This window comes from Dermacentor andersoni, chromosome 7 (assembly GCF_023375885.2).
Source record: "Dermacentor andersoni chromosome 7, qqDerAnde1_hic_scaffold, whole genome shotgun sequence".
NCBI lineage: Eukaryota > Metazoa > Arthropoda > Arachnida > Ixodida > Ixodidae > Dermacentor > Dermacentor andersoni.
Genome location: NC_092820.1, coordinates 52,721,387 through 52,747,102, shown reverse-complemented (window position 1 = coordinate 52,747,102; position 25,716 = coordinate 52,721,387). Strand labels below are relative to the sequence as shown.

Sequence of the window (25,716 nt, the reverse complement as noted above, 5' to 3'; positions counted from 1 at the left end):
CTGGATCTCTCCCAACAAAGCTCGACAGAAATGTCACGGCGCGGTTATCGTACCACGGCACACACGATAACTCCACGTCATCTATCGTGCTTGTAAGTTCCTCTGATGCACAACGTCCTTTAGATCAGTTCCTTTTCGCTTTTCAGGCGACAGTTTGGTAGACCATTCGCCCTCAACGAACCGATCTACAAAATTACATCTTGTGATACTGTAACCTGCAGCTTCGGGCTATTGAACAGTTGGCAGCATGTTACCATATTTTGCCTTTCAAGTTCATACTGTGCCAAATATTGCACACACCGAGTTCGCATTCTCTGCTGTAGTTGCAGACAAAATTGAGAAAAGTAATAACTAGCTTGAATTGGTGATACCATAAAATATGCCAGAATAGTTTTTCTATGTTTCTGCGGTGGAAATTTTCAAAGAAAAAAAAAACCAATTGCTCGTGTTTGCCCCCTCCGAGTTTCACGTCGCTTCCCAAAATCTACTTCGCCTCCGTTTTCAGTATCGCTCAATAGATGGCAGCACTTGCCCATAACAAGTGCGCATAACTATGAGAATTACTCTGATGGTATCACATTCTCAACTGGGCATCTCACACAGGCAAAAAAAGAAAATGGTAACCGGTATGTGCCAAATATGGGACGCCATGCAATAGAGGGTTAAAAGACTCCATACCATTATCAAGGAAAGCATAAGATCTTTATGGAACACATGAAGCTTGAAGGACACATGTCTGCACCGACTGGACCCGTCCCCTCGACTACGACCCACATCTAGACTCTCTCGACTCGAGATAACAGTACTTTGTCGACTGTGTACTTGGTGTCGTTCTCGCAAGATCTTTTGCCTTCCAAGTTGGCATGGACGAGAGAGCGGCTTGCAGTCACTGTGGCGGCGATGAGAGTATAGAACACGTGCTTTGCTACTGTCCTCGATACATCGCACACCGGCTGTCGTTAGTGGGCGTGTTGGCATACCTTGACCACAGGCCACCTTCAGAACAGACAGTCTTGGAATGCCGACATCCACTGTCGTCCCGCTGAAAGTCGGTCATGACTTTGTTGACCTTTTTACGTAGCAGTGGCCTATCAGAAATACCATAATGATCCCGTCCTCCTTGTTTAACGCCTTTCTTTTTGTCTCCGCTATTTTTTCCGTCTTTGCTTCCATCTTCCTTCCCCTAGGGCAGGGTAGCAAACCGGATATTTTAACTCTGGTTAACATACCTGCCTTTCTCTCATTGGCATCTCTCTCTCTTCTCACTAAGTCCACAATACTTGCCTTTTATATTTTTTCGCACATATCTTTAACTCTTGATGATGTTTCGTATTTAAGAACCTCAAGGTAGAGGAAACACTCATCATCTGCTGTCATCGAGAAAATAGCGATAAGTTTTGTTGATGTTGTTTCTTTTTGTTTCCTCAATTTCTTGTTTGTTTTCGGCATCTTAGCAAACAATGGGTAATGCGGCCTTCCTCCTACGATTGCATCTGCATTTAGTAAATTCATCCCAGGCACTGTATGCACAAAGTAAACCACAATAATAATAATAATAATAATAATAATAATAATAATAATAATTGTATTTATAATAATAAATATTGACCTGTGTACTTATATTTAACGGGCGACCACGTTTCGCCGCCTAACAAGTGTTATCGCACAGCGCGGGACGCGTCTGCATGTATCCGAAGTTTCTGGAAAGCTATCGATGCTTCTATCCGCTGTCTGTTGTCGCCGAACTTTGTGTTATCTGATTTCATCGCGTGACTCGAATGTTGTAGAGCTTTGTGGAAGGCATGCGGGTCCCAACGATTAGTCTGGAACATTCGATGACTGCTGTATAAAAGCCGACACACTTGGCCCGCTGATCAGATTTTTGACGATCGCCGACCGTGTTCGCCGCTGTCGTTGGGCTATAAGTGTAGCCTGTTTTTGTGGGCACAAGGTCGCCCAATAAAAGCTAGTTTTGTCTTTCACAGTATTTGCTACTGTGTTCTTCAACGTCACCACCACGTGACATCTGGTGGAGGTGCTTTTCGTTCATGTACCGGACGCCCACGACAAACCGTGATCCAAGCCCGGACCGCAAAGTGAACACCAACGTAGTCCCGGAGCATCGAGCAAGCCGCCGTCTTCAACAGCTGCCCCCGGAGCACGGACTTCTACCTGAGAAGACCAAGAAGATTGTGGACAAGGCAACACCAATGGCAGCCCCAGCGTCCCCCATCGTGCTGCAGCAGCCCAGGGAACCTCCGACGTTCCGCGGATCAACATTCGAGGACCCGGAAACCTGGCTCGAGACGTATGCGAGGGTCGCTACGTTTAACAGTTGGGACAGCGACGACAAGCTGCGGCATGTCTATTTCGCGCTGGAAGACGCCGCCGGGACCTGGTTCCAGAATCGAGAAGCCACCTTAACGACGTGGGACCTTTTCCGAAGCGGCTTCTTGCAAACGCTAACAAGCGTCGTGCGAAAAGAGCGAGACCAAGCACTACTAGAAACTAGTGTGCAGCTGCCAAACGAGACGATCGCAATCTTCACGGAGGAGATGGCCCGTCTTTTCCGGCACGCCGACCCGGAAATGTCAGAGGAGAAAAAAGTCCGCTTCCTGATGCGAGGCGTCAAGCAAGAACTTTTCGCAGGACTTATTCGTAAGACCGTAGCTGAGTTTTCTGCAGAGGCATCGACGATCGAGAAAACTCTGGAGATGCGCACCAGGCAATACAACCGCCAGGGGCTCACGCCGCAGTACGCCATCCAAGGACTCGATTCCGGCGACCTTCAGGAGACCGTCAGGGCCATTGCGCGCGAAGAACTGCACAAGGTCCTGCCTTCGTCGCAGCCCCAAGTGGGTTCGATCGCCGACATCGTGAAATAAGAGGTGCACCGATCGCTTGGAGTTCCCGAGCTGCAGCCACAATTACCGCAGCCCCAGCCAGAAGCGATGACATATGCCGCCGTCGCACGCCGTCAAGGTCCCCCTCCGCGACCACGCCAGGGCCCTGCAACGACGCAGTTCCGTCGTCCGCCGCCGCCGCCGCCAGCACGCCCATCCGTCGCCCAGCGCACCTACGCGAGGAAGACGGACATTTGGTGAGGCCCCGACCACCGCCCGCTCTGCTATCAATGCGGAGAAGCCGGCCATGTGTATCGCCGATGCCCATACCGGGAGATGGGACTGCGAGGTTTCGCCGTCAACGCGCCGCGCCAGCAGCAAGGTGAACGCCCTCGCGATCTCGCCGACTACCTCGCCGCTACTCAGTGGAGCTCTCGACGACCGTCGCGTTCGCCATCCCCAGGCCGCTACCTCTCGCCGAAGCGCCGACCATACACTGGCCCCGCCCGGGGCCGGTCAGCGAGTCCATATCCGGAAAACTAAAAGCAGCAACCGATGGAGGTGCGGTTGCTGTTCGTCGAACTGACCAAGATCCTCCGCCGCCGACGAAGACGACAAAGAAACCATCTCGACGACATAATAACGACACGCCGCCGTCCCGACGAAGTCAGGAAGCCAAGACTACACCGACGAAAGACCACTTGACGACGCAACGTTCCAGCTTCAGTTCAACACGACGCAGCCGTGATCCGACGCCAAGACCTAATTGCAATGCCAGACAAGGAACCACCGACCTCGACGTGCTTCTCGACGGCCATGCAGTCACCGCTTTCGTGGACACAGGAGCCGACTACTCCGTCATGAGTGGACCCATCGCCGCGCAATTGAAGAAAGTTAAAACTGCATGGGAAGGCCCCCAAATTCGAACCGCTGGAGGACACCTCATTACGCCGACTAGAATCTGCACGGCAAGAATAACCGTTCATGACCGGACTTACCCTGCCACCTTCGTTATCCTCCAACAGTGTTCACGAGACGACATTCTCGGCATGGACTTCCTGAACCATCACGGCGCGATCATAGACCTGAAGTCAAAATCGATAACGCTGTCGGAAGATCAACCGATACCGCCGGAGAGCTTTCGCAGTCACCACGCCTTGAGTGTTCTAGAAGATCAAGTGAGCATCCCGCCTCACTCGAGCATTGTTATTTCGGTCGGCACCGAAACACCCGCTGACGTAGAAGGCGTCATCGAAGGCGACCAACGTCAACTGCTAGACCATAAAGTTTGCGTCGCAAGAGGGATCGCTCGACTGCATGGAGGGAAAACTGAAGTGTTGCTGACAAACATCAGCCAAGAGTTCAAGCACATCAACAAGGGCACGACGATCGCGTACATCTAGGAAATTCTGGAAACCAGTAACGCGTTTATGCTCTCGGATTCCGCCGCATCTACCCCGACGATCATGGTTCCCGAACCAGACTACGACATTAATCCAAGTCTCCCCGTGATTAAGCAGCAGCAGTTGAGAAGTCTGCTCCGACGATACAAAGGCTGCTTTTCGACGTCATCGAGGATTCGACAAACACCAGTCACCAAGCATCGCATAATCACCGAGGAGTGCGCTCGGCCACTCTGCCAGAGCCCTTACCGAGTTTCGCCGCGAGAACGTGCAGCTATAAGAGAACAAGTCGACGAAATGCTGCGCAACGACATCATCCAGCCGTCGAAAAGCCCCTGGGCATCCCCTGTTGTCCTGGAAAGAAAAAGGACGGAACCCTACGTTTCTGCGTCGATTATCGTCATCTGAACAAGATCACGAAGAAGGACGTATACCCACTCCCACGAATAGACGACGCATTGGATCGGCTCTGCAACGCTAAATACTTCTCGTCGATGGACCTCAAGTCTGGCTATTGGCAAATAGAAGTCGACGAAAGAGATCGCGAAAAGACGGCCTTCATCACCCCAGACGGCCTCAACGAGTTCAAGGTTATGCCATTCGGACTGTGCTCGGCGCCTGCAACGTTCCAGCGCGTCATGGACACGGTGTTAGCAGGATTGAAGTGGCAGACCTGTCTCGTTTATTTGGATGACGTCGTCGTCTTCGCTGGAAATTTCGACGATCACGTCAGGCGGCTTGCGACAGTACTAGAGGCCATCAAGTCGTCAGGGCTTACTCTGAAGCCGGAAAAATGCCGCTTCGCTTACGATGAGCTTCTGTTCCTAGGCCACGTAATCAGCAAATCTGGTGTCCGTCCAGACCCGCAAAAGACAGCTGCCATCACACAGTTCCCGCAACCCATCAACAAGAAGGCAGTGCGTAGATTCCTTGGCATGTGTGCCTACTACAGGCGATTTGTCAAGGACTTTTCACGCATCGCTGAGCCGCTGACAAAGCTAACTAAATGTGACGTCGAGTTCAAGTGGGAAACGCCGCAGGCCGATGCATTTCAAGACCTCAAACGACGCATGCAGTCGCCGCCCGTACTTGCGCGCTTCGACGAGGACGCCGATACCGAACTCCATACTGACGCCAGTAGCCTAGGCCTCGGTGCCGTTCTAGTCCAGAGAAGAAACGCAGTCGAACAGGTGATAGCTTACGCTAGCCGGTCGCTGTCAAAAGCGGAAGGCAACTATTCTACGACCGAAAAGGAATGCCTCGCCATCGTTTGGGCTACAGCTAAATTTCGCCCTCATCTTTATGGCAGGCCATTCAAAGTCGTCAGTGACCATCACGTGTTGTGTTGGCTAGCGAATATAAAGGATCCTTCAGGACAACTGGCGTGATGGAGCCTCAGACTACAAGAATACGACATCACTGTAACCTACAAGTCCGGACAAAAACACTCCGATGCCGATTGCCTATCACGCACACCCATTGACCCGCCGCCGCAAGATGACGAGAATGACGACGCCTTCCTTGGAATCATAAGCGCGGAAGACTTCCCTGAACAGCAACGGGCAGAACCGGAGCTAAAAGGCCTCGCCGAATATTTGGACGGGCACACCGACGTTGTCCCCAGGGCATTTAAGCGCGGATTATCTTCCTTCACGCTTCAAAACAATCTACTCGTGAAGAAGAACTTCTCACCAGTCCGCGCCAATTACCTTCTTGTTGTCCCGTCAGGACTTCGTCCAGAAGTATTGCATGCCCTACATGACGATCCGACCGCTGGACACCTCGGATTTTCCCGGACACTATCGAGGATACAAGAAAAGTATTATTGGCCGCGCCTGACCGCCGACGTCGCCCGTTATGTCAGAACATGCCGAGACTGTCAGCGACGCAAGACACCGCCGAAAAGGCCAGCCGGATTACTACAGCCAATCGAGCCTCCTTGCCGACCATTCCAGCAGATCGGGATGGACTTGCTGGGACCCTTTCCGACGTCACTAACCGGAAAAAAGTGGGTCGTCGTGGCGACGGACTACCTCACCCGCTTCGCTGAAACAAAAGCACTGCCGAAAGGTAGCGCAGCCGAAGTGGCGAAATTCTTTGTCGAAAACATCCTGCTACGACATGGCGCCCCAGAAGTCCTCATCGCCGACAGAGGAACGGCCTTTACAGCGGAGCTCACCCAAGCCATTCTGAAATACAGTTAGACAAGGCACAGGAGGACAACGGCCTACCACCCGCAGACGAATGGTCTTACGGAGCGGCTGAATAAGACCCTCGCCGACATGCTAGCGATGCACGTAGACGTCGAACACAAGACCTGGGATGCCGTCCTGCCGTACGTAACATTCGCTTACAACACGGTGGTGCAAGAAACAACATAGATCACGCCGTTCAAGCTGGTCTACGGCAGGAATCCGACGACGACGCTCGACGCCATGCTGCCGCACGTCACTGACGAGGAGAACCTTGACGTCGCTACCTACCTCCAGCGCGCCAAAGAAGCCCGACAGCTCGCCCGCCTGCGGATCAAGAACCAGCAGAGGACCTACAGCCGACACTACAACCTCCGACGACGCTTCGTCGAGTACCAGCCCGGCGACCGTGTTTGGGTGTGGACCCCGATACGCCGACGAGGACTCAGTGAAAATCTACTGCGACGATATTTCGGACCCTACAAGGTCATGCGACGTATTGGCACACTGGACTATGAGGTCGGGCCAGACGGCATTTCGCATTCACAGCGACGCCGCGCACGATCTGAAGTGGTCCACGTGGTGCGTCTTGAACCCTTTTACGGACGCTGACGAACTTCGTTATTTTGTTGTTTTCTTTGCTAGGAGTGCTTTTCTTTCATTACTTTCGTTTGTTTGCAGCATCGGGTCGATGCTTTTTAAGAGGCGGGTATTGAGACGTGTACTTATATTTAAGGGGCGACCACGTTTCGACGCCTAACAAAATCTTATCGCACAGCGCGGGACGCGTCTGCAGGTATCCGAAGTTTCTGGAAAGTTATCGATGCTTCTACACGCTGTCTGTTGTCGCTGAACTTTGTGTAATCTGATTTCATCGCGTGACTCGAATGTTGTAGAACTTTGTGGAAGGCATGCGGGTCCCAACGACTAGTCTGGAACATTCGATGACTGCTGCATAAAAGCCGACGCACTTGACCCGCTGATCAGATTTTCGACGATCGCCGACCGTGTTCGCCGCTATCGTTGTGGTATAAGTGTAGCCTGTTTTTGTGGGCACAGGTTCGCCCAATAAAAGCTAGTTTTCTCTTTCACAGTATTTGCTACTGTGTTCTTCAACGCCACCACCACGTGACAATATTATAGAACACTCCTTTTGCATGTATTGTAGCACGATACATGATCTTTGGCATTCATTTTTTTATTGAACTAGGAAGGAACTCTGTATCATTTTTTCGACATCATTTGCGTTAGGAAACAAAAAAAAACGACTGAGTCATAATGCGAAATGCAATTGCTATTGCACTAGCTATTGCTTCTGTTGCGGCCATTCACTAAAGTAACGAACTATTCAGCAGCAAATGCACAAGTTTTTAAATGACGCGATCTAGTGTCTGAGTATGCTCTGCAGTATCATTTTATTGTGTGATGGGATATCTTTCACAATGTATTCGTCTTTCATGTCAACAACACTCCGTTTCGTAGATTTTCAATTTTCGTTTTGCTCTGTGTTTAAAATTTAAATGTGCTAGAATGTATGTGATGAAACGTACAAGTGGCACGTATCATGACGCTTGTCACTGCACTAAGACATTTTAGAGCTTGAAAGAAAATGGCGTTGATGCTAGAGCATATGTAAGATGGACGATGTGCCCGGCTGTGTGAGACATGGGAGTGGGAGATTGATATCTAGATGATTAATATCATGGATTGGACCTTGCCTTGGTTTTTTTTTAATATACAGTGTAATTATGAGGCTGATAGTTGTGAAAAGATTCAGTATACGCAAACTAAACTGAGTGGCACCTTGAGCTTGGTGCCCTGTTTAGTAAAACGTTAGCAAGTGGCAAAGTTTGGGATAACGTCTTAAGAACATATAATCTTTGCTTATACTTGCTGCCATGCAATGTGTGAATTGACGTTCTTTTGAAATGCACTGATTTCCCCCATGAAAGGGGTTACGACACGTGTGGCATCTTCCTAAAGTTGTAATTGCCGCCCGAGTTTTATAAAGTTGTCTTCAAATATTAGATATAATTCGTAGTCGCAACGGCATAACCGAGGCTGGGGCTTGTACGCCACGTGCACGGTTGAATTTTTCTTTTGATTTAGGCTAAATGAGCAGTTAAAAAACATAACATTCCACTTACCCATTGCGGATGAACGGGTAAGCTGATCCAACCCGGCTTTGCTGATAGCATACGCTGCAATGTTTTTCGTCTATAGGGAGGGAAAAAATACATGCAACGTTTTCTTAATTATGCCAAAAGAAGTTTTGGTAAAACGAAGCTCAACGAGGTTACATACAATTATAAAATGGGAGATTCAGTCGTGGCAATCAATGTAAATATAGCACTAAACTCTGAGCAGCTGAGACCTCCATGCGTTTTAAGCATCAAATGTTTTCAGCTCCCGTCGTCGGCGATCTTCAACTGACCTTGAGCCAAAAGTCAGAACCGTTATCTGGACATTCAAACGACAAGATCCGGGCAAGTTTCGAGAACGAAACGTGATGACCTACTCAACAACCAAACACTTAAAAAAACGTGGTCATAGGTCCCCGGCACTTTGTACAGGAACGCATCACATACGCTAGTTTCTACTCACATACGTAAAAAATACATTGCTTCAAAGTTCTTCCTAATGTTTGTTCACAATATCACTCAAGCTGTAACTTGTACTATGCTGAAGTTTCAGCTGTAATTTCGAAGAACGACGTTCATTAGGCGTATATAGGACGCCATACACTTCATTCTTCCGCTGTGGGTGTTTAGCCTCTCCTTGAAAGATGGAGCCACGTAGCTTCCGGCGCTCCTACCCGCCGCAGTGGCTAAGCACTATCGTATTGCGCTGTTGAGCAGGAGGTCGCGCGATCAAATCCCGATCGCGAGGGCACGTATTTTAATGGAGGAGAAATGCAAAAACACCCGTGTCTGGAGGATTGGGAGCACGTTACAGATCCCCTGGTGGTCAAAAGTAAACCAGAGTCTACCATGGCGTGCCTCATATTCAAATCGTGGTTTTGGCACCCGAAACTGCAAATTGAATTCATTGTTATTCTAGTTGGGCAATGCGCTCGGTCTCTCTGGTGCATTTGGCGGCCCATCGTGCGGCCTTCAGCTGATTTTCTTCTTCTAGTTAGGCAGCGTCCAGGTGGCCGCAGTGTGGTGTGGTGGGGCGTGCCTTGGTGAACATGCACTAAACCCATTTTAAATTTGCGTGCAGTATCATACTGAATCAATCTGCTTCGCCCATAGCCATCTCATGCTTACGTCTACTCTCGATTACGGGATAGCCGGCAGTTTTTTATGTGGAGGAATATAATTGGTCTATTGAGATTTGACAATTAACAATAACTTATTGAAGTGCGCTGCGGAACATGAAACAACGGGACAACGGGGCAGGGAGGTGGTGACGCTCTGTGCCGTCGCGGGACCTCCGCACGGCCTGTAGTTGGTGCGTGAATTTCGAGCTCTTCGGCAAGGCGTCCCAATTGGACTAGTATTGAAGTTCGGCGCCTGCTTTGTACGGGCTGAGTGAGCGCATGCGATCGAAGGAGCAGCATGTGTATCGGAGCGCAACTGCGGGAAGTAGGGCTCTATCCATCTTAGTGCTATATTGGTGAGATACGATCTCGCCTGTGAGAGCCTGAATGTAGTGGCCTGAGCCCTGTTCAGTTTCGGGCTGGGGGGGGGGGGGGGGGTAATTTTCTCCAGCGGTGTCTTTAATGCGACGTAATTTCTTGATAGGTGATAAGATCATCTTTTAAGGGACAAACCTGTGGGAGAGCCGGACCGTTAGTTCGGATGCGGTTGGTGAGTTCGCGCACCAGGCAGTTGGCCCGCTCGTTAAGAGTTGCATCCCTCTTGTTTAGTTATTTCGTTCACGTGGGCCGGCAATCACGCAATGCTAGGACCACCAGTTTTTTCGCCCGTAGTACGACGAAAGGATCTGTTGACGACGCCGGCTACTTGTTTAGAAACTGCAGCGGACGAGAAATCTCTGCTGTTATGCGCGAATTGAAGAAAATGGTCGTGAGACCTTTTGCGGCTTGAAGAGCCAAGGCTATCGCGATTCCCTCCGTCACGTTTTCGCGTTTAGTGTAGATTGACGCAGCGCTGGTCAGTGATCCACACGCTTCAACGGCCTGGATCGCAAACCTGTCTTCGTTGCCGTATATGGCGGCGTCGACGAAGAATGTACCTGCCCCGCAGGATTCGATTCGTCGAAGGGTGGCTCTAGCCCATGCTTTTCTGCGACCTTCGTTATATATCGGGTGGATGTTCCTCGGTACGGGCTCTACTTTTATACTCTCGCGGGCAAACTTATACAGCGGTGACCTGTCGAGCAGTACCTGTATGAGGAGTATATCAGCTTCACTAAGAATTATAATGCCCCGCTTAGTGGGCGAAAGCCTGGAAATCTGTGCAATATCCAGTGGTTCGATTAATTCGTCTGTGGTGTTGCGAATTCCGAGTTAGAGCATATTTACCATGCTAGCGGAGTCAGGCATACCAAGTATATTTTTGACGCCTGACCATATGAGTGTGTCGAGTTTGTTCTTCTAGTCTTTGCTCCATTTGAGGAACGGTTCACTGTATGCAATATGACTGATGAAAAAAGCTTGGAAGACCCTGAGTACGTTGTCCTCCTTGAGTACTCCCCTTTTGCTTGTGATCCTAGTGATGAGTCTTAGTATATTGTTCGCCTGCGCGCCTAGTTTGTTCAGAGCTTCTGCGTTACAGTATTTGGCCTTGATGAAAAGTCCTAAAGTTTTCATGGAGCTCCCCCTAGGAATTAGGTGCTTTTCTCGTGTCGTAATTTCTACTAGCAGCGCTTCAAGAGGCTAGAGGTTGCTAACTCCCCGCCTGGACTGTCTGTGTGGTGTAGAAGTTTGGATTTGGTAGGACAAAGCTTTAGACCCGTGCATATAAGAAATTCCTCCTTTATTTCTATGATCGCCTGCAGTCATCCCTTTAGATCGGCCAGAGGCCTCCCCAGGGACCAGATTATGATGCCGCCTGCATAGATTGAATGGTCTATATTTGGAGTTCGGCCAGCCTGTCGGATAGTTGATGCATAGCAATATTGAAAAGTTGTGGGGATAGGACCGACTCCTGAGGGTTTCCGCAGTTGCCCAGTTCGTAAGGACCGCCCGGTATCATTCTCAGTAGAAGGAAAGCTTTTCTTTCCGATAGGAACGAGAGTCTGAAATAAAGAATTTCCGCCCTAGGTTCAGAGAGGAAATTTCGTTCAAGATGTGTTCGTGAGCTACTTTATCACAGGCTTCAACGAGGTCGAGTGACCCGCCGTGGTTACTCAGTGGCTTTGGTGTTGGGCTGCTGAGCACGAGGTAGCGGGATCGAATCCCGGGCATGGCGGCAGCATATCGATGGAGGCGAAATGCGAAAACATCCGTGTATTTATATTTTAGCATCATCATCAGCCTGGTTACGCCCATTGCAGGGCAAAGGCCTCTCCCACACTTATCCAAAAACCCCGGTCACGTACTAATTGTGGCCATGTCGTCCCTGCAAACTTCCTTATCTCATCCACCCACTTAACTTTCTGCCGCCCCTTGCTAGGCTTCCCTTCCCTTGGAATCCAGTCCGTAACCCTTAATGACCATCGGTTATCTTCCCTCCTCCTACATGTCCTGCACATGCCCATTTCTTTTTCTTGATCTCAACTAAGATGTCTTTAACTCGCGTTTGTTCCCTCACCAAATCTTCTGTTTTATTATCCCTTAACGTTACACCCATCATTCTTCTTTCCATAGCTCGTTATGTCGTCCTCAATTTAAGTAGAACCCTTTTCGTAAGCCTCCAGGTTTCTGCCCCGTAGGTGAGTACTGGTAAGACACAGCTATTATACACTTTTCTCTTGAGGGATAATGGCGAGCTGCTGTTCATGATCGGAGAATGCCTGCCAAACGCACCTCAGCCCATTCTTATTCTTCTGATTATTTCCGTCTCATGATCCGGATCCGCCGTCACTACCTGCCCTAAGTAAATGTATTCCCTTACCACTTCCAGTGCCTCGCGACCTATTGTAAATTGCCGTTCTCTTCCGAGACTGTTAAACATTACTTTAGTTTTCTGCAGATTAATTTTAAGACCACCCATCTGCTTTGCCTCTCCAGGTCAGTGAGCATGCATTGCAACTGGTCCCCTGAGTTACTAAGCAAGGCAATATCATCAGCCAATCGCAGGTTACTAAGGTATTCTCCATTAACTTTGATCCCCAATTCTTCCCAATCCAGGTCTCTGAATACCTCCTGTAGATTTAGATTTAGGTGCACGTTAAAGAACCCCAGGTAATCGAAATTTCCGGAGTCCTCCACTACAGCGTGCCTCATAATCCGAAAGTGGTTTTGGCACGTAAAACCTCATAATTTTTTTAAACGAGGTCGAGTCCAATGATTCCTTGAACGTCCCGCGTCTAGCACTCGAATATGGATCATTTCAGGAGGAGCATTGCGTCCTGCGTGGAGAATTCCTTTCGAAATGTTATTAGATTATGCCTAAATACTTCGTGGTTTTTTATCTGTTCGACGATTCGATTGTGTACTGGATGTTCGGCCACATTGAAAGTGCACGATGTTAGATACATGGGACGGAGATTATTAGTGTTCGGAGGTTTCCCGGTATGGCGTTTAGCACCACCTTGGCGGTACGGCATTCCGACGGGACCTGCCCTGAGCTCCACACCTCGTTTATCTCTGCAGTCAGGATTTCGATGACCTTGTTATCCAGGTTCCGGAGTAGTTTGTTGTGGACACCGTCCGACCCCGAGGTCGATCTTCCACTTACGTTGAAGAGTACTTGTCTGGTTTCTGATATTAGTAAGAGTTTGTCTAATTCTGGCCTGTCTAGCAACGTGTATGCCACTTTCGATTTTCTGCCTTGCAAATCTCCTGCCTTGAAGGGTGGGTAGGTTCACGCCATGTCGTTGACAATTAGTTTGCGAGACCCGAGGTGACCTGCTTGTGCATGAGCCTATCGATGGCGAGATTTAGCGCATTCCTGGACTGTTTGTTGTTTAGGAACTTTAAAGCCGATTCCACTTGCTACCTTGCCTCATGCGGCCATCAGTTTCATTGCATGTGTGGTCCCACTGTTGCAGGGACAGCTGTCAGGAATACCTTTCTATTTCCTTGTTTACTGACGTTAATATTGCTCGTAGTCGGGCTATTAATTTGTGTTTTCCGCCTCTCCGCGACAGCGTGTTTAGCTTACAGGAGATACGCTCACCTCGAGTCCATTTTGGAGACTTCGAGTTGTGTATTGATTTATTTGGTTGCGTATCTGACGACCTGTTTAGGATTGGCAATTAGATCTCTGAAGGATACACTTGAGGGGGCCATTTTGCTTCGAATTTTACGGAAATCGTATTTGAACGGAGGTTTGGATTTGAACTGCACCAGGATTTTGAGAACAGACGACTAGCCAGATGGAGCCTTGGGCTTCAAGAGTAGGACATTACTGTTGTATACCGTTCCGGGAGGAAACACAGCGATGCCGACTGCTTGCCACGCGCCCCTCTCGAGACAACTGTGTCAGAAGAGGAGGAGTTCCCGTTCCTTGGCATTGTTGACGCGTCACAAATTGCTCAACAACAACGAGATGACCCGAAATTGCTTCCATTATACAGCGCCTGGAGGGACTCGACGTTCAACTCCCGCATATTTTCTCTACAGGGCTATCCTCGTTCTGTCTACAAGGAAGTATCCTCTACAAGAGAAACTTCGAGAACAGCGAGACAAAGTTTTTACTTGTCGTACCCACATCTATGCGAGAAGAAATTTTCCATGCATGTAACCATGAATCGACATCTGGACACATGGGCGTGAGCCATACATTCGCCAGGGTTCGTCTGAAATACTACTGGCTCAAGTTATTAGCACCAGTGCAGCACTATGTCAAGACTTGTTGCGAGTGTCAAAGGCGCTAGACTCCATCCGTAAAGCCGGCAGGCCTCCTCCAGCTAATAGAGCCACCAAAAGCCCCATTCCAAGAAATCTCTATGCACCTCCTTGGACCCTTCCGAACAAACATCATCTTTAGGCAAAAGGTGGATAGTTGTGGCCACGGACTATTTGACCCGTTACGCAGAAACTGATTCTCTGTACAGTGCAACGGCTGTCAAAGTTGTAAAATATTTTGTTCGGAATATTGTATTCAGACATGGTGCTGCCGCAGTTGTTATTACGGATCGCGGAACGGCCTTTACTGTGGACCTAATGAAATGCTCGTTGCAAATGACGCATACTGATCATAGGAGAACTACGGCGTACCACCCTCAGACGAACGGTTTAACTGAACGCCTCAACAGAACACTGACTGACATGTTTTCGATGTATGTGGACGTTGAACATAGGCTGTGGGACGAAATTTCGCCGTACATCACCTTCGCTTATAATACGGCAGTTCAAGAAACAACACGAGTCACCCCGTTGGAACTTGTATTCGGCCGAGCAGTAACCACAACTTTTGGATGCTATGTTGCCCTTCGATGAAGAAAACTATAACTCATCTGACCAAGATTTCTCGCAAAGAGCCGAGGAGGCAGGACAGATGGCAAGGTACCGAGTACGCCGCCAACAACGCGTCGACTCCAGCCGGTACAAGCAGTACCGTAGTGAAGCTCATTATCAGCCCGGTGACAAGGTGTTGGCATGGACCCCAGTACGACGCCGTGTACTGTCTGAAAAGCTTCTGTGCCGATACTTCGGTCCTTACGAAATACTTCGTCGTATAAGGGACGTCACTTACGAAGTGAAATCCGCTGGACACGAGAGCCCAAAAAGGCGCAACTCCAGGGAAGTTGTGCATGTTGTCCTCATGAAACCCTACCAGGAGAGGTCATGAAAAAAAAATGAGAGCTCAGAGGAACCCCTACTTCCTCTCACGCATCGGGCCGATGCGGTAAGGAGGGGGATAATGCTGCGACAAACTTTGTGACATTCAAGTTGTGCGCCCTTTGTATTAGACACTTTGCGCGCCGTACCGTTGTGTTGTTCAGCAACAACAGGTAGCGATATTCATGACACGGGCAGCCGGTTGGACCCAGCTCGCATGCGCCACGCGCACGAGGTGTCACGCGAGAAGAAAGAGAAAGACGGTTCAATGCCAGTTTTGAGAACGCGACTGCCAGGGATTTCTTCACGACCGCAGTGACTTTTCCTTGTGGGCACAAGTTCGCTATTAATAAATATGGCTGTTTTATTAACATCGCTGCAATATGAAGAGAGAAAGAGTAAAATTAGTCAAGAAGGAACCGACCAACCTAGACGAAATAGGCGTAGAAGCATACTAATTCAGGCTGGTGGTTGCAAACAAACGTGCAGCTTTGGAACAGAGAAATGTAGAGGACACAGGGAAAATGAATGAAAACTTAAGTAGGCTGAATTCAGAAGGACCTATGGAAGTAGGAGGAAAAGCACCAAGGCAAGTAGTAAGTAAGCTCTCCCAAGCAACAAAGGACCTAATAAAGAAATTACAAAGAATGAAAGTGTTCAACTCAAGAGATCAGATAAAGTACAACGAACTGCCAAAACTGATCAACAAGGTGATAGTAAGGGATATTCGAGAGTATAAGGCGAGAAAGACTGCTGAAGCAGTAACGAAATGGACACAGCGTGAAATCAGTGACAACATATCTTTGAAAAGGACAAGCTAAGATGTATGCAGAATTCTGCATTGACCTGTACAGTACCCAGAGAAGCCATGCTACCTCAATTCGAAATAGCAACGAGCAGGGCACAGGGGCTTTTTCTATAACTAGCGATGACTTTAGAAGGGCTTACAAGATATGAAGTGGGGGAAAATGGCAGGAGAAGCTGAAATAACAGTTGATTCAATCGAAGAGAGAGGAAATAGCACGTTTCAAGGGTTCCAGTGAACTGAAGATATAGTAACATTATGCTAATCGACCAAAAGTAAGACGCTAAAGAATTCAAAAGTTATAGGCCTATTAGCTTAAGTGTTGTATTGAATATTCAACGAGACTACTTCCAATAGAATAATGGCAACAAGTGACTTCGGTCAACCAAAAGAACAGATTACCTTCACGAAGGAATTCTCTAAATCACATGCATATCATCAATCAGATAGTTCCGAAATATGCAGAGTGCATTCAACTTCTCTATATGGCATCCATACATTATGAAAAGGCATTTGTTTTTCTAGAGATACCAGCATTCGTAGAGGCATATCGCAATCAAGAAGTAAAGGAGGCATACTTGAATATATTGGAAAAATTCTACAAACATTGCACAGATTACTTAGTTCTCCACAAGAAATGCAGAACGATACGTATAAAAAATGGGTTAGACAAGTAGACGCAATATGTCCAAAGCTATTCCCTGCAAGCTTGGAAGAAGAATTCAAAACTAGTAATTTCGAGGGCTTAGAATTGAGGATCAAGGGCGAATATCTCAGAAACCTTCGGTTTGCATATGGCATTATTCTGTCAAGGAACACTGGGGACAAATTGAACCAAATGTTTAAGGACCTTAACTGGGAAAGCGTAAGGGTGGGGTTTAACATTCATATACAGAAGACAAAGATAATGTCGAATAGCTTGGCAACGGAACAAGAGTTCCGGATTGCCAATAAGCCTCTAGAGTATGTGAAGGAGTATGGTTATCAAGTTCAATTACTCACAGGGCACCCTCATCAAGAGAACCAAATCTACAGAAGAATAGGAATGGGTTGGAGTGCATAGAGCAGACATTGTCACATGCGGAGTGAAAGCTTACCACTATCAGTGAAAAGAAAAGTGTACAGCCAATCCATTCTACATGTGCTGGCCTATTGGGCAGAAACTTGGAGACTTACAAAGAAGCTCGAGAACAAGTTGAGGACCGCGCGAATGGAACAAGTAAGGTTATGCGTAACGTTAATAAAGAGGAAGATGGCGGTGTGTATTAGAGAGGAAATGGGGTTGCCGGTACTCTGTTGACATAAGGGGAAAAAATGGCAGCTGGGCATGCAATGTAATGCGTAGAATTGACAACCGGTGGAACATTACAGTTGCAGAGTGCGTGCCAAGGGAAGGGCATCTCACTTGAGGACGGCAGAAAACTACTTGGGCTGATGAAATTGGGAAATTCGCAAGTGCATGTTGGAATCATTTCGCACCGGGTTAGGGTAATTGGAGATCGCAGAGAGAGGCCGTCGGCGTTCAGTAGACATAGAATAGTCTGATAATGATGGTGACCTATTGGCTTCTTTCATGGTTCTTTTTAAGTAAGCACCAGCAGTGTCGGTGTGCCGACGTGCCCATGGCTTCGTTGTTTCACAAAACTTTATTTTCACAAAACTAGGAGTAGTCTGGGAAATATGACTGCAAATATGACGGCAAATACCGAACTACATGAAGCTCCTGCTGTTATTTGCGACCAACTATTCTGTTGTGGACCAATTTACACTCCCGAACACTCTTCATGTACACTCCTTCACGTACAATATAATTTCCGTCACCTTTTGACCTATTACAGGCACTTTTACGCATTTATGTGCTTCCTGTGCCACCTCGTTTGGGGTCTCTTTAATAAAATATAATGCGTGGCTGACGGCGAGATGAAACATCTAGCTTCCCGCACATCAGTCTGATGCTCTGAGCAATCGGGCACAGTTGGACGCATACTTCTATTCTACCAAAACCAACTATTTCTCTGAAACTTATTGCGCTTGAGTCCGTGCCACTTTGTCGCATTGTACTCGAGTAACAGCTGGAATTTGGAGATGTTGTGTTTAACTACACCATCTCTAGAATCGGCCCACCTAGCAGCTGACGCTATACATAGAACGTGCGACAAGGTGCAGAGCTGTCAGGATATTCCAGGTTGATCAAATTTCACCGTTTGATTGCCGGAGTACAAGTTCAATCGCCCTTTTAGTCTATAATGAATGCCACAGACATGGGAAGTCCGATTTTATAACACTAAGCCGGAGGTTACACCCGTCAACCTCCTATGTTGAACCGAACAACAATTCACATCGCATAAATTCGCGTCTATCGGTCGGAGTAGAAATAATGCCCTCATCATCATACAATCGTTATGAGTGTCATCGCCTTCTACCTGCTGTCGGCACACATAGGCTTGCGATTCACACAGAACGGCTTGCCTTAAGTGATACCATTAGTAAAAGTGACCGCACATTAGCGAAACCAAGAGATGATGGATAGCAAGATACATGCAAAATGCTTCACATAACATCTATTTCGACACGGTGTGGGATCTGTGTAATTGTTATCTTTCTTCTTTTGAAGCGAGCATATATTGTTTAAGTCTTTGCAAATTTGCTCATATCTGTGGTCGAAATTGGTCATATCTGTGGTCGAAAACCAACGCCACCAACAAACCAACGTGGGAAGACTCCACAACAGCGGAATTCCGGCATATGAGAGGGCGCGCACACTTGCAGATAGGTGGGAGCCATGCCCAATAGAGAGGCTTCTCAGAGAGAGGAGACTATCAATACGTTTCTCGCGCACCTACAGCATTATGGCAGTGGTAAGGGAGAAAACAATAAAGCAACGTGTTACGTCACGAAATAGGAGAGGTCCAGCAGACGGTCGATCTACGGATGCTCCTCATTTTGTACATATAAACCCTGGCGTTGTAACAGTCAGTGCGATTGCTCGTTCAAAGCGATGGCTCTAGAGCGCATTTTCAAAGAAAAGAAAGCAGCACAAAGGAATGGTGCACGTCGGAGGAGGTTCTTTAGTATAAAACATGACACTTCGCTTGAATCGCAGAGTAGCGTTCAAGAATCAAGCGCATGCTTGAAGCGGAACGCGAAGCTCGGTGGCCTAAAACGTCGGCGACTAACGGAGAGCAACAAGAATCATCGTTTGAAGCAACGCGCCAATTGTAGTGCGTGCTGCCACTAAGACATCATACATTTTAAATATGCGTTGAACAGTAGACAGGTTTCATACAGCTGTTAGATGGTTCTTTGACTTCGCAAGGGAATGCATTATTTGTTGGAATGAACACTGTGTGTGACAGCAAATGTGGCAATGAACCGCTCTTGAAGAACTATAAACAGTTGAGCCGAGTTTCACAAGCTGCAGCAAATGATAGCATCCTGCATACTGCGACAAGTTCATTGTGTTTGCATATTTTTATCTTACATCTGACGTTTACGCCTGAAATGATTGGACTTAGATGAAATAAATGATATTGCAGCAATGACTGGCAGCATGTCGGTAATGCGGACACAAAAGACTGGCATATCACAATACTTTTATTAGTTAGTTGAACCTGTATTCGCTTGTCATCGCCATCTAAGTTATAGGACATAACCAGCCCTGATTTGGATACCATAGTTCTGCTTAAGCTGGGTCGTGGTTGAGCTTTCAGAAAAATTTCAATTCTTGCCTGGTTTTGGGCTTCCTCGTTTTGGGAAGCACGATCAAGGTTTGGCCCGATCGTAATCGGGTGCTTGTGAAAGTATGTTGTCTAAGTGTCACTATGCTTGGTAGCTTACATAGTGATGTAGAGAAACGTTTACGCAAAACTGCCACTAACTAAAGTTATTTTGGCACCCCTTACGAAATATGGTTTTCATTGTCCACTTGGCGAAAAAAGACGTTGGTGTACTTACGCATCGCAGAGTTGTCACGCTTGAGACGTTTACAATGTTTCCTGTACAGAAGCCAATGTTACATACATATTCGATTAGTACCATGAAAATCGCCATTATTATATTGACGTAGCATTCAAGCTCCCAATAATACTTGTAAGTCCTTTCCTTCATTTGAGAGGGACTGTACAGTCTATTGTAAATTACTTAATAGCAGTCGAGGCTTGCCGGCAACGGCAAGCTTTATTTAGCGGACATTTGATGATGGCAAATTCTGTTTATTTATCTAGTTCACTCAGCTTAGGCGGCTTTCCTTTGCTTTGATTACCGCGATATTTTCACATCGACCTTCTGGGAAAACAATGCGACGTCATATGTCGCCATGTCGCTTGATTCATATTCCCTACGTTCATTGTCAGCCTTCCGGTTCCTTGCAATGAGTTCGTTCTGGAAGTGCGCGATTTCTGGGGCTACCGAGTGGAGTTGGGAAAACAGAATCTCTTGAATAGCACAGGGCTTGCGTACTTTGATGTGTGATATCAAGAACTTAGGCTGAAGAAAAGCAAGCGACTGAACCAAAAGAAGCAGCAGCTGAACAGCAAACCAAGAGGGAAGGAAATGACAGCATTAGGAAATGTCCAAAACGCTCAATCAAGAGCGCATTAACTAGAAGACTGGCATCGGAGACAGTTGCCATCGAGTTGCCATCACTTCTCAACAATGGATAAGCCACACATACTTCAGAGAGTGCATGCTTTCTCTCCTGTACACAGCCGTAGGTTTCAGGGCTTTTTTTAGAAACAAGCATTGCGCGCAGTGTGGAATAAACAGGAATTTATAGGTGTAACATTAGGACACAGGAAGCCAGCGGTGTGGAACGGAGACCAAATGGTGAAGCTGTGATTCTATTGATATTGCAAAAGGAAAGGAGTGGGCCAGATGGCTTATTAGAGAAAGGATGGTTGTCGTAGTTGAGGAGGGCAGTAAATTGGGAAGTGTTTTGCAAATGGAAAACTTGCAATCATAGGTGGTGTCACTTGACTGGATACAAGACTAATGGGAGATTGGTGGGAGATGCCTCCGTCCTCAAGTGGAGATAAAATAGGTTGATAATGAGGACTACACAGACATTTGCACGGCCGTTGGCGTTGCTCGTTGTCATTGAAAAAATGTTGGGGGGAGAGTGCAGTCACGTCAACGTAGCGAAAAAAATGCAGTTAAAGGAGCAAGGAGGAGCGGTGCGCTTGATAGTACGTGAACGGAAGAGATTGCAGCACTGAAGCGCCGCGTCGGGACGAATGCGCGGTGATTACATTGTTATATCCACTCGCTGGGTTTCGCCGGGCGCCTCAGCGGAGCCGTGACCCTCAGTGCTCGCCACATAGCCGTCTCGTAAGAAGGCAGAAACCACTTCTCAAGGAGATAAATAGTGGCGGCAGACCAAACTAGGGCTGGAACAGCTGCCTACTTCTCATGCTTCTCACTCAGATCTAAATACGCGTCAATTACATAAAACAATGGCATAACACACACTAAGAAAAAAAAGAGTATCTCTTACTCTTTTCGGAGAGTCTGGACTCGCCACGTATACGACACACTTTGTGGGAGACACCCGAACTCCCTTTCGGCAGAGAGTCCCAAGACTATCTGTGCTCGATACAAGGTGGTTACGTGACCTCACACACAATAGTCATGCACACTCTGTTGTAGTAGTCTCCTAACCCTCTCAAAGGGTTACAACACTAGTGCTGAGGGAGTTCGTTAACTAAGTCAGACGACTCAAGATAAAGTGTCACATAACCACTCTTGAAGGATTCGGGTAACTATTCTTGATGAGTCTGATGACTCCAGCAGTGTGTGTCAAGTTACCCTTAGTGCGTGGTGCAGGACTCTTGCAAATAGAGTAAAATAACTGATCCATGTCAGTAGTCTGACTCTCGGATGGCAGTGTCGAGGCGCTTTTCAAAATGTGTCACCAACTTTTGCTGTAAGTACACACGACTACGGCTAGTTCTCAAGATGACTACTGTGAAAAGACAACATACGATAAGAAAGAATCCATAGCAAACTTGCCAAAAAGGATATGGCACGTTAGCAACTAAAAGTTATTACTTCATCACCCTTTGTTATTGTCTTCTGGAAAATTCAAATGTATCAGACAGCACAGAATCACCATGACAGCAAGACAGTTATCATTACTATTAAACTGGAATCAATAGCCAACCAAGCAAAACAGTCTTAAATAAACATCCAATATGTAGCCTGCAGGTGCATATGCATGACACTGCAATGCTACTCAGAACCATAATGAGCCCCCAAAATATTATGTCTCTCATGTAGAAGTTCAATTCACCACTGCACAAATCTCTTATAATATGTCAAAATATTTATAAGTTAAACCTATTTCACTGTTCACCGAGACGTGTTTTTATTTAGAATTTACGACTTAACATCCTTACCAAGTGAGCTACACATAACAAATAAAAATGGCTGCACTTATTTACAAAAGAGTCCCAGATAATGAAGTGCAATAAAAACAATATTCCAACTTAGATTACATAATCAATGCGTTGTACTATGCTTGCTGAAAACAACTGGTTGGCAATTGATAATCCAATCTAACAGTAACAACAGCTGTCTTACCTTATGGTGCTCTTGTTGGCACTTTTCCCACACAACTTGTGCGTGTTAGCGTCAGTTGGAAAATGATTTGAAAAATACCACATTAAAAAGTTGTGCATCAATTTTATTCTGCCATACATGTAACAGTGTATAAAAACTTCATAACTGACAATAGTACAAAAATAAATAGAGCAACATTTATACTAATCGTTTACTTATGTTGACAAAAATACTTTTGCAAGACGAAGTACAATAGCTGACAAAGACAACTTCACAGATTGCAATAACCACAAATACAAAACTTGCCATAAAGCAAACACGCTGAGAAAATTTGTAGCACAGGTAGCTGTATTTTGTTACGGCAAAGATAGCACATGAATGGCGAGGACGAAGGAGGTAGCAGAACACAAACTATACCCAGCTGCATGCAAGCAGCTGTAACAATACACATCGTGCACAAAGATGCAAAAGAAACAAAGAGGAAGATGTGAGGAAGGCTTCTTTTACTCATCAAAAATCATCCTATAAGAGCAGATTATGCACTGGCTGTAATCTAGCCTCAGCACATACATGAATAAGTTACATTAGGTGCCACATTTACAAATCACTGATACAATGTTCTTGTGATTGTGCTTATTCCGATTTCTAACTTGGAAAACATTACTGAGTTACATAAAGCCTCCTACGGCTTGGCACACCTACAGAAAGAAGTGTTTCTATAAACACTGGAGGTCATGGAAGGATGACTGACACATATCTCTTAATTTTTTTATCTTTGTCTTTATGATTACCTTCCACAGTATTCTTTTGTAGAAACACATTCAGATAACAGATTGGGGCAACCAAGTGTGAATCATCATCAACATCATCATCATCATCATCATCAGCCTGGTTATGCCCACTGCAGGGCAAAGGCCTCTCCCATACTTCTATGTACTAATTGTGGCCATGTTGTCCCTGCAAACTTCTTAATCTCATCCGCCCACCTAACTTTCTGCCGCCCTCTGCTACGCTTTCCTTCCCTTGGAATCCATTCCGTAACTCTTAATGACCATCGGTTATCTTCCCTCCTCATTACGTGTCCTGCCCATGCCCATTTCTTTTTCTTGATTTCAACTAAGATATCATTAACTCGCGTTTGTTCCCTCACCCAATCTGCTCTTTTTTTATCCCTTAACATTACACCTACCATTTTTCTTTCCATAGCTCGTTGCGTCGTCCTCAATTTAAGTAGAACCCTTTTCGTAAGCCTCCAGGTTTCTGCCCCGTACGTGAGTACTGGTAAGACACAGCTGTTATAAACTTTTCTCTTGAGGGATAATGGCAACCTGCTTTTCATGATCTGAGACTGTCTGCCAAACGCACCCCAGCAAGTGTGAATACATGTTCTTGATTTCTAGCTGTCTCTGGTGTCCCGCTAAGGTAACATTGGCGCAAAAAATTGTCTTCCCAATGTATGCGTTCCCAAAAAACAAAACAGGAGAAGATGATAAGCCACATTAACAGTGCGTGAAATAAAGCATCTGTGCTTAATTTACCACTGCCACTCCAATCTGGCATGATTTTCTGCTTTGTTGTCTACTTTAGCACAGGTGCTACGCAGTTCACTTTGTGCCCAAAGCAACTGTCACACCATAGCAGGATGTCAATTCTATTTTTCAAATTATAAGCGAAACTCTGGTTATGGCGGACAATCGCAAACTTAGAGTTTGGCTTTGTATCTTCATTATGTTGTTGACCTTTAACTTTAGCCACTTCACTATCCTGCAGGTGCAGAAAGGCCATTGCACCAATGCTAGGTTATGAAAACACCAGATCAGGTTAGAAAGCGAGAACATATATCTATAATTAGGGTTCCCACTGTGCATTGCATGGATATGTTTCAATGAACAATAATACTACTCGGTAGATAAACATATGAAAGATAGGAGAATTAGGCTCGAAGCCTACTATATCAGTAACTGGGAATTCTATGTGTAGATGAATTTTCGTGATTCCCAGTGATTAGGAAACAGTTTTGAAAATATGTGCCAAGGCAACCAAGCCACTCATGCTCGCAAGGAAAACAAACTAAAAATGAGCAAGATTACAAGAACTTCGAACTTGCAACCTAAAGCGAGGCACCTCACATGACCGATTTATGTATTTACTGAGCATAAATTACACCTGGCGCATAATCTGCTTGTACAATATGACGAACATTGAGTTACTGTTGCTTTCTCTCTGGGGCATTTGGCTCTTCTGAACACATAAACATTGTATGGCACAGCTGTGTGGATGTAGCTGGGGACAGCTGTTAGCATCAATCTAATTTTATGGTCGTGGACTATTATTGTTGTAATATATAATTAGCAAATAGCCTAACTATTGCGTTGATCAGCTGTATTTTAAACAAAACATACTGACAGATTTCCTTGTTTGTCGCTAACAAAGAGATGGCTACATCATTTCAGAGTTCAAGAAACAGCTGTGGAACAGAACAAGCGCTGAAGATAGAAAATCTACAATGACCAGTACCATTATTATTAAATGTCATGTACTAGCTCTTTCTGCAACGAATACCATTATTACCAAAATTGTAGCCTGAAAAAATAATTGCAAAACATTTACAAAAGTGTCAGAAATTGCAACTTCCTGATAATTGCAAATGTCTTCTTAAACAAGATCACAATAATTGAAGTTTCATTAATTTCAGCTAAATGCTGACATCCCATTATTGAAGCTAGTCAGTGATGCAGGTATTGTTAGTTTGTAGGAGTCCTCAGACTGGCAGCTCTGAGATATTTGTCACCATACTTTGTGGAACATGCTTTGCTCTTTCAGATATTACTGTGCCAAAAAGCCTTCTGTAAGCCTTGTGGGACAATTCTGTGTGGAAGAGAAATCTATTTCAGCATTACTTTTTGGCTATGTGTATCTCAGAACTGGTACTAGTCTGAGTTCTTACAAAGTAGATGTTATTTAGTACTGTAGTTCTAATGCCTGCCACTGCTCTAAATTGCTGTTAGTGAAAATTGTCGCGCTGTCATGAATCAGTTATGTTCAATAATTAGCGGCAGTC

At 46.3% G+C, this 25,716-nt stretch overlaps 1 protein-coding gene across 1 annotated transcript in view; it reads right to left on the bottom strand.

Annotated features, from left to right (window-relative positions):
* LOC126534449 (3-oxoacyl-[acyl-carrier-protein] reductase FabG-like) overlaps positions 1–25,716 on the bottom strand; it is a 123,819-nt gene that overhangs the window by 38,045 nt on the left and 60,058 nt on the right. The window contains exons 5-6 of the mRNA XM_072289197.1: positions 20,055–20,095; positions 8,586–8,655 (exon numbers count right to left, since the gene is read on the bottom strand). Coding sequence (XP_072145298.1) covers positions 8,586–8,655; positions 20,055–20,095 — 111 coding nt within the window. The remainder of the gene's footprint in view (positions 1–8,585; positions 8,656–20,054; positions 20,096–25,716) is intronic.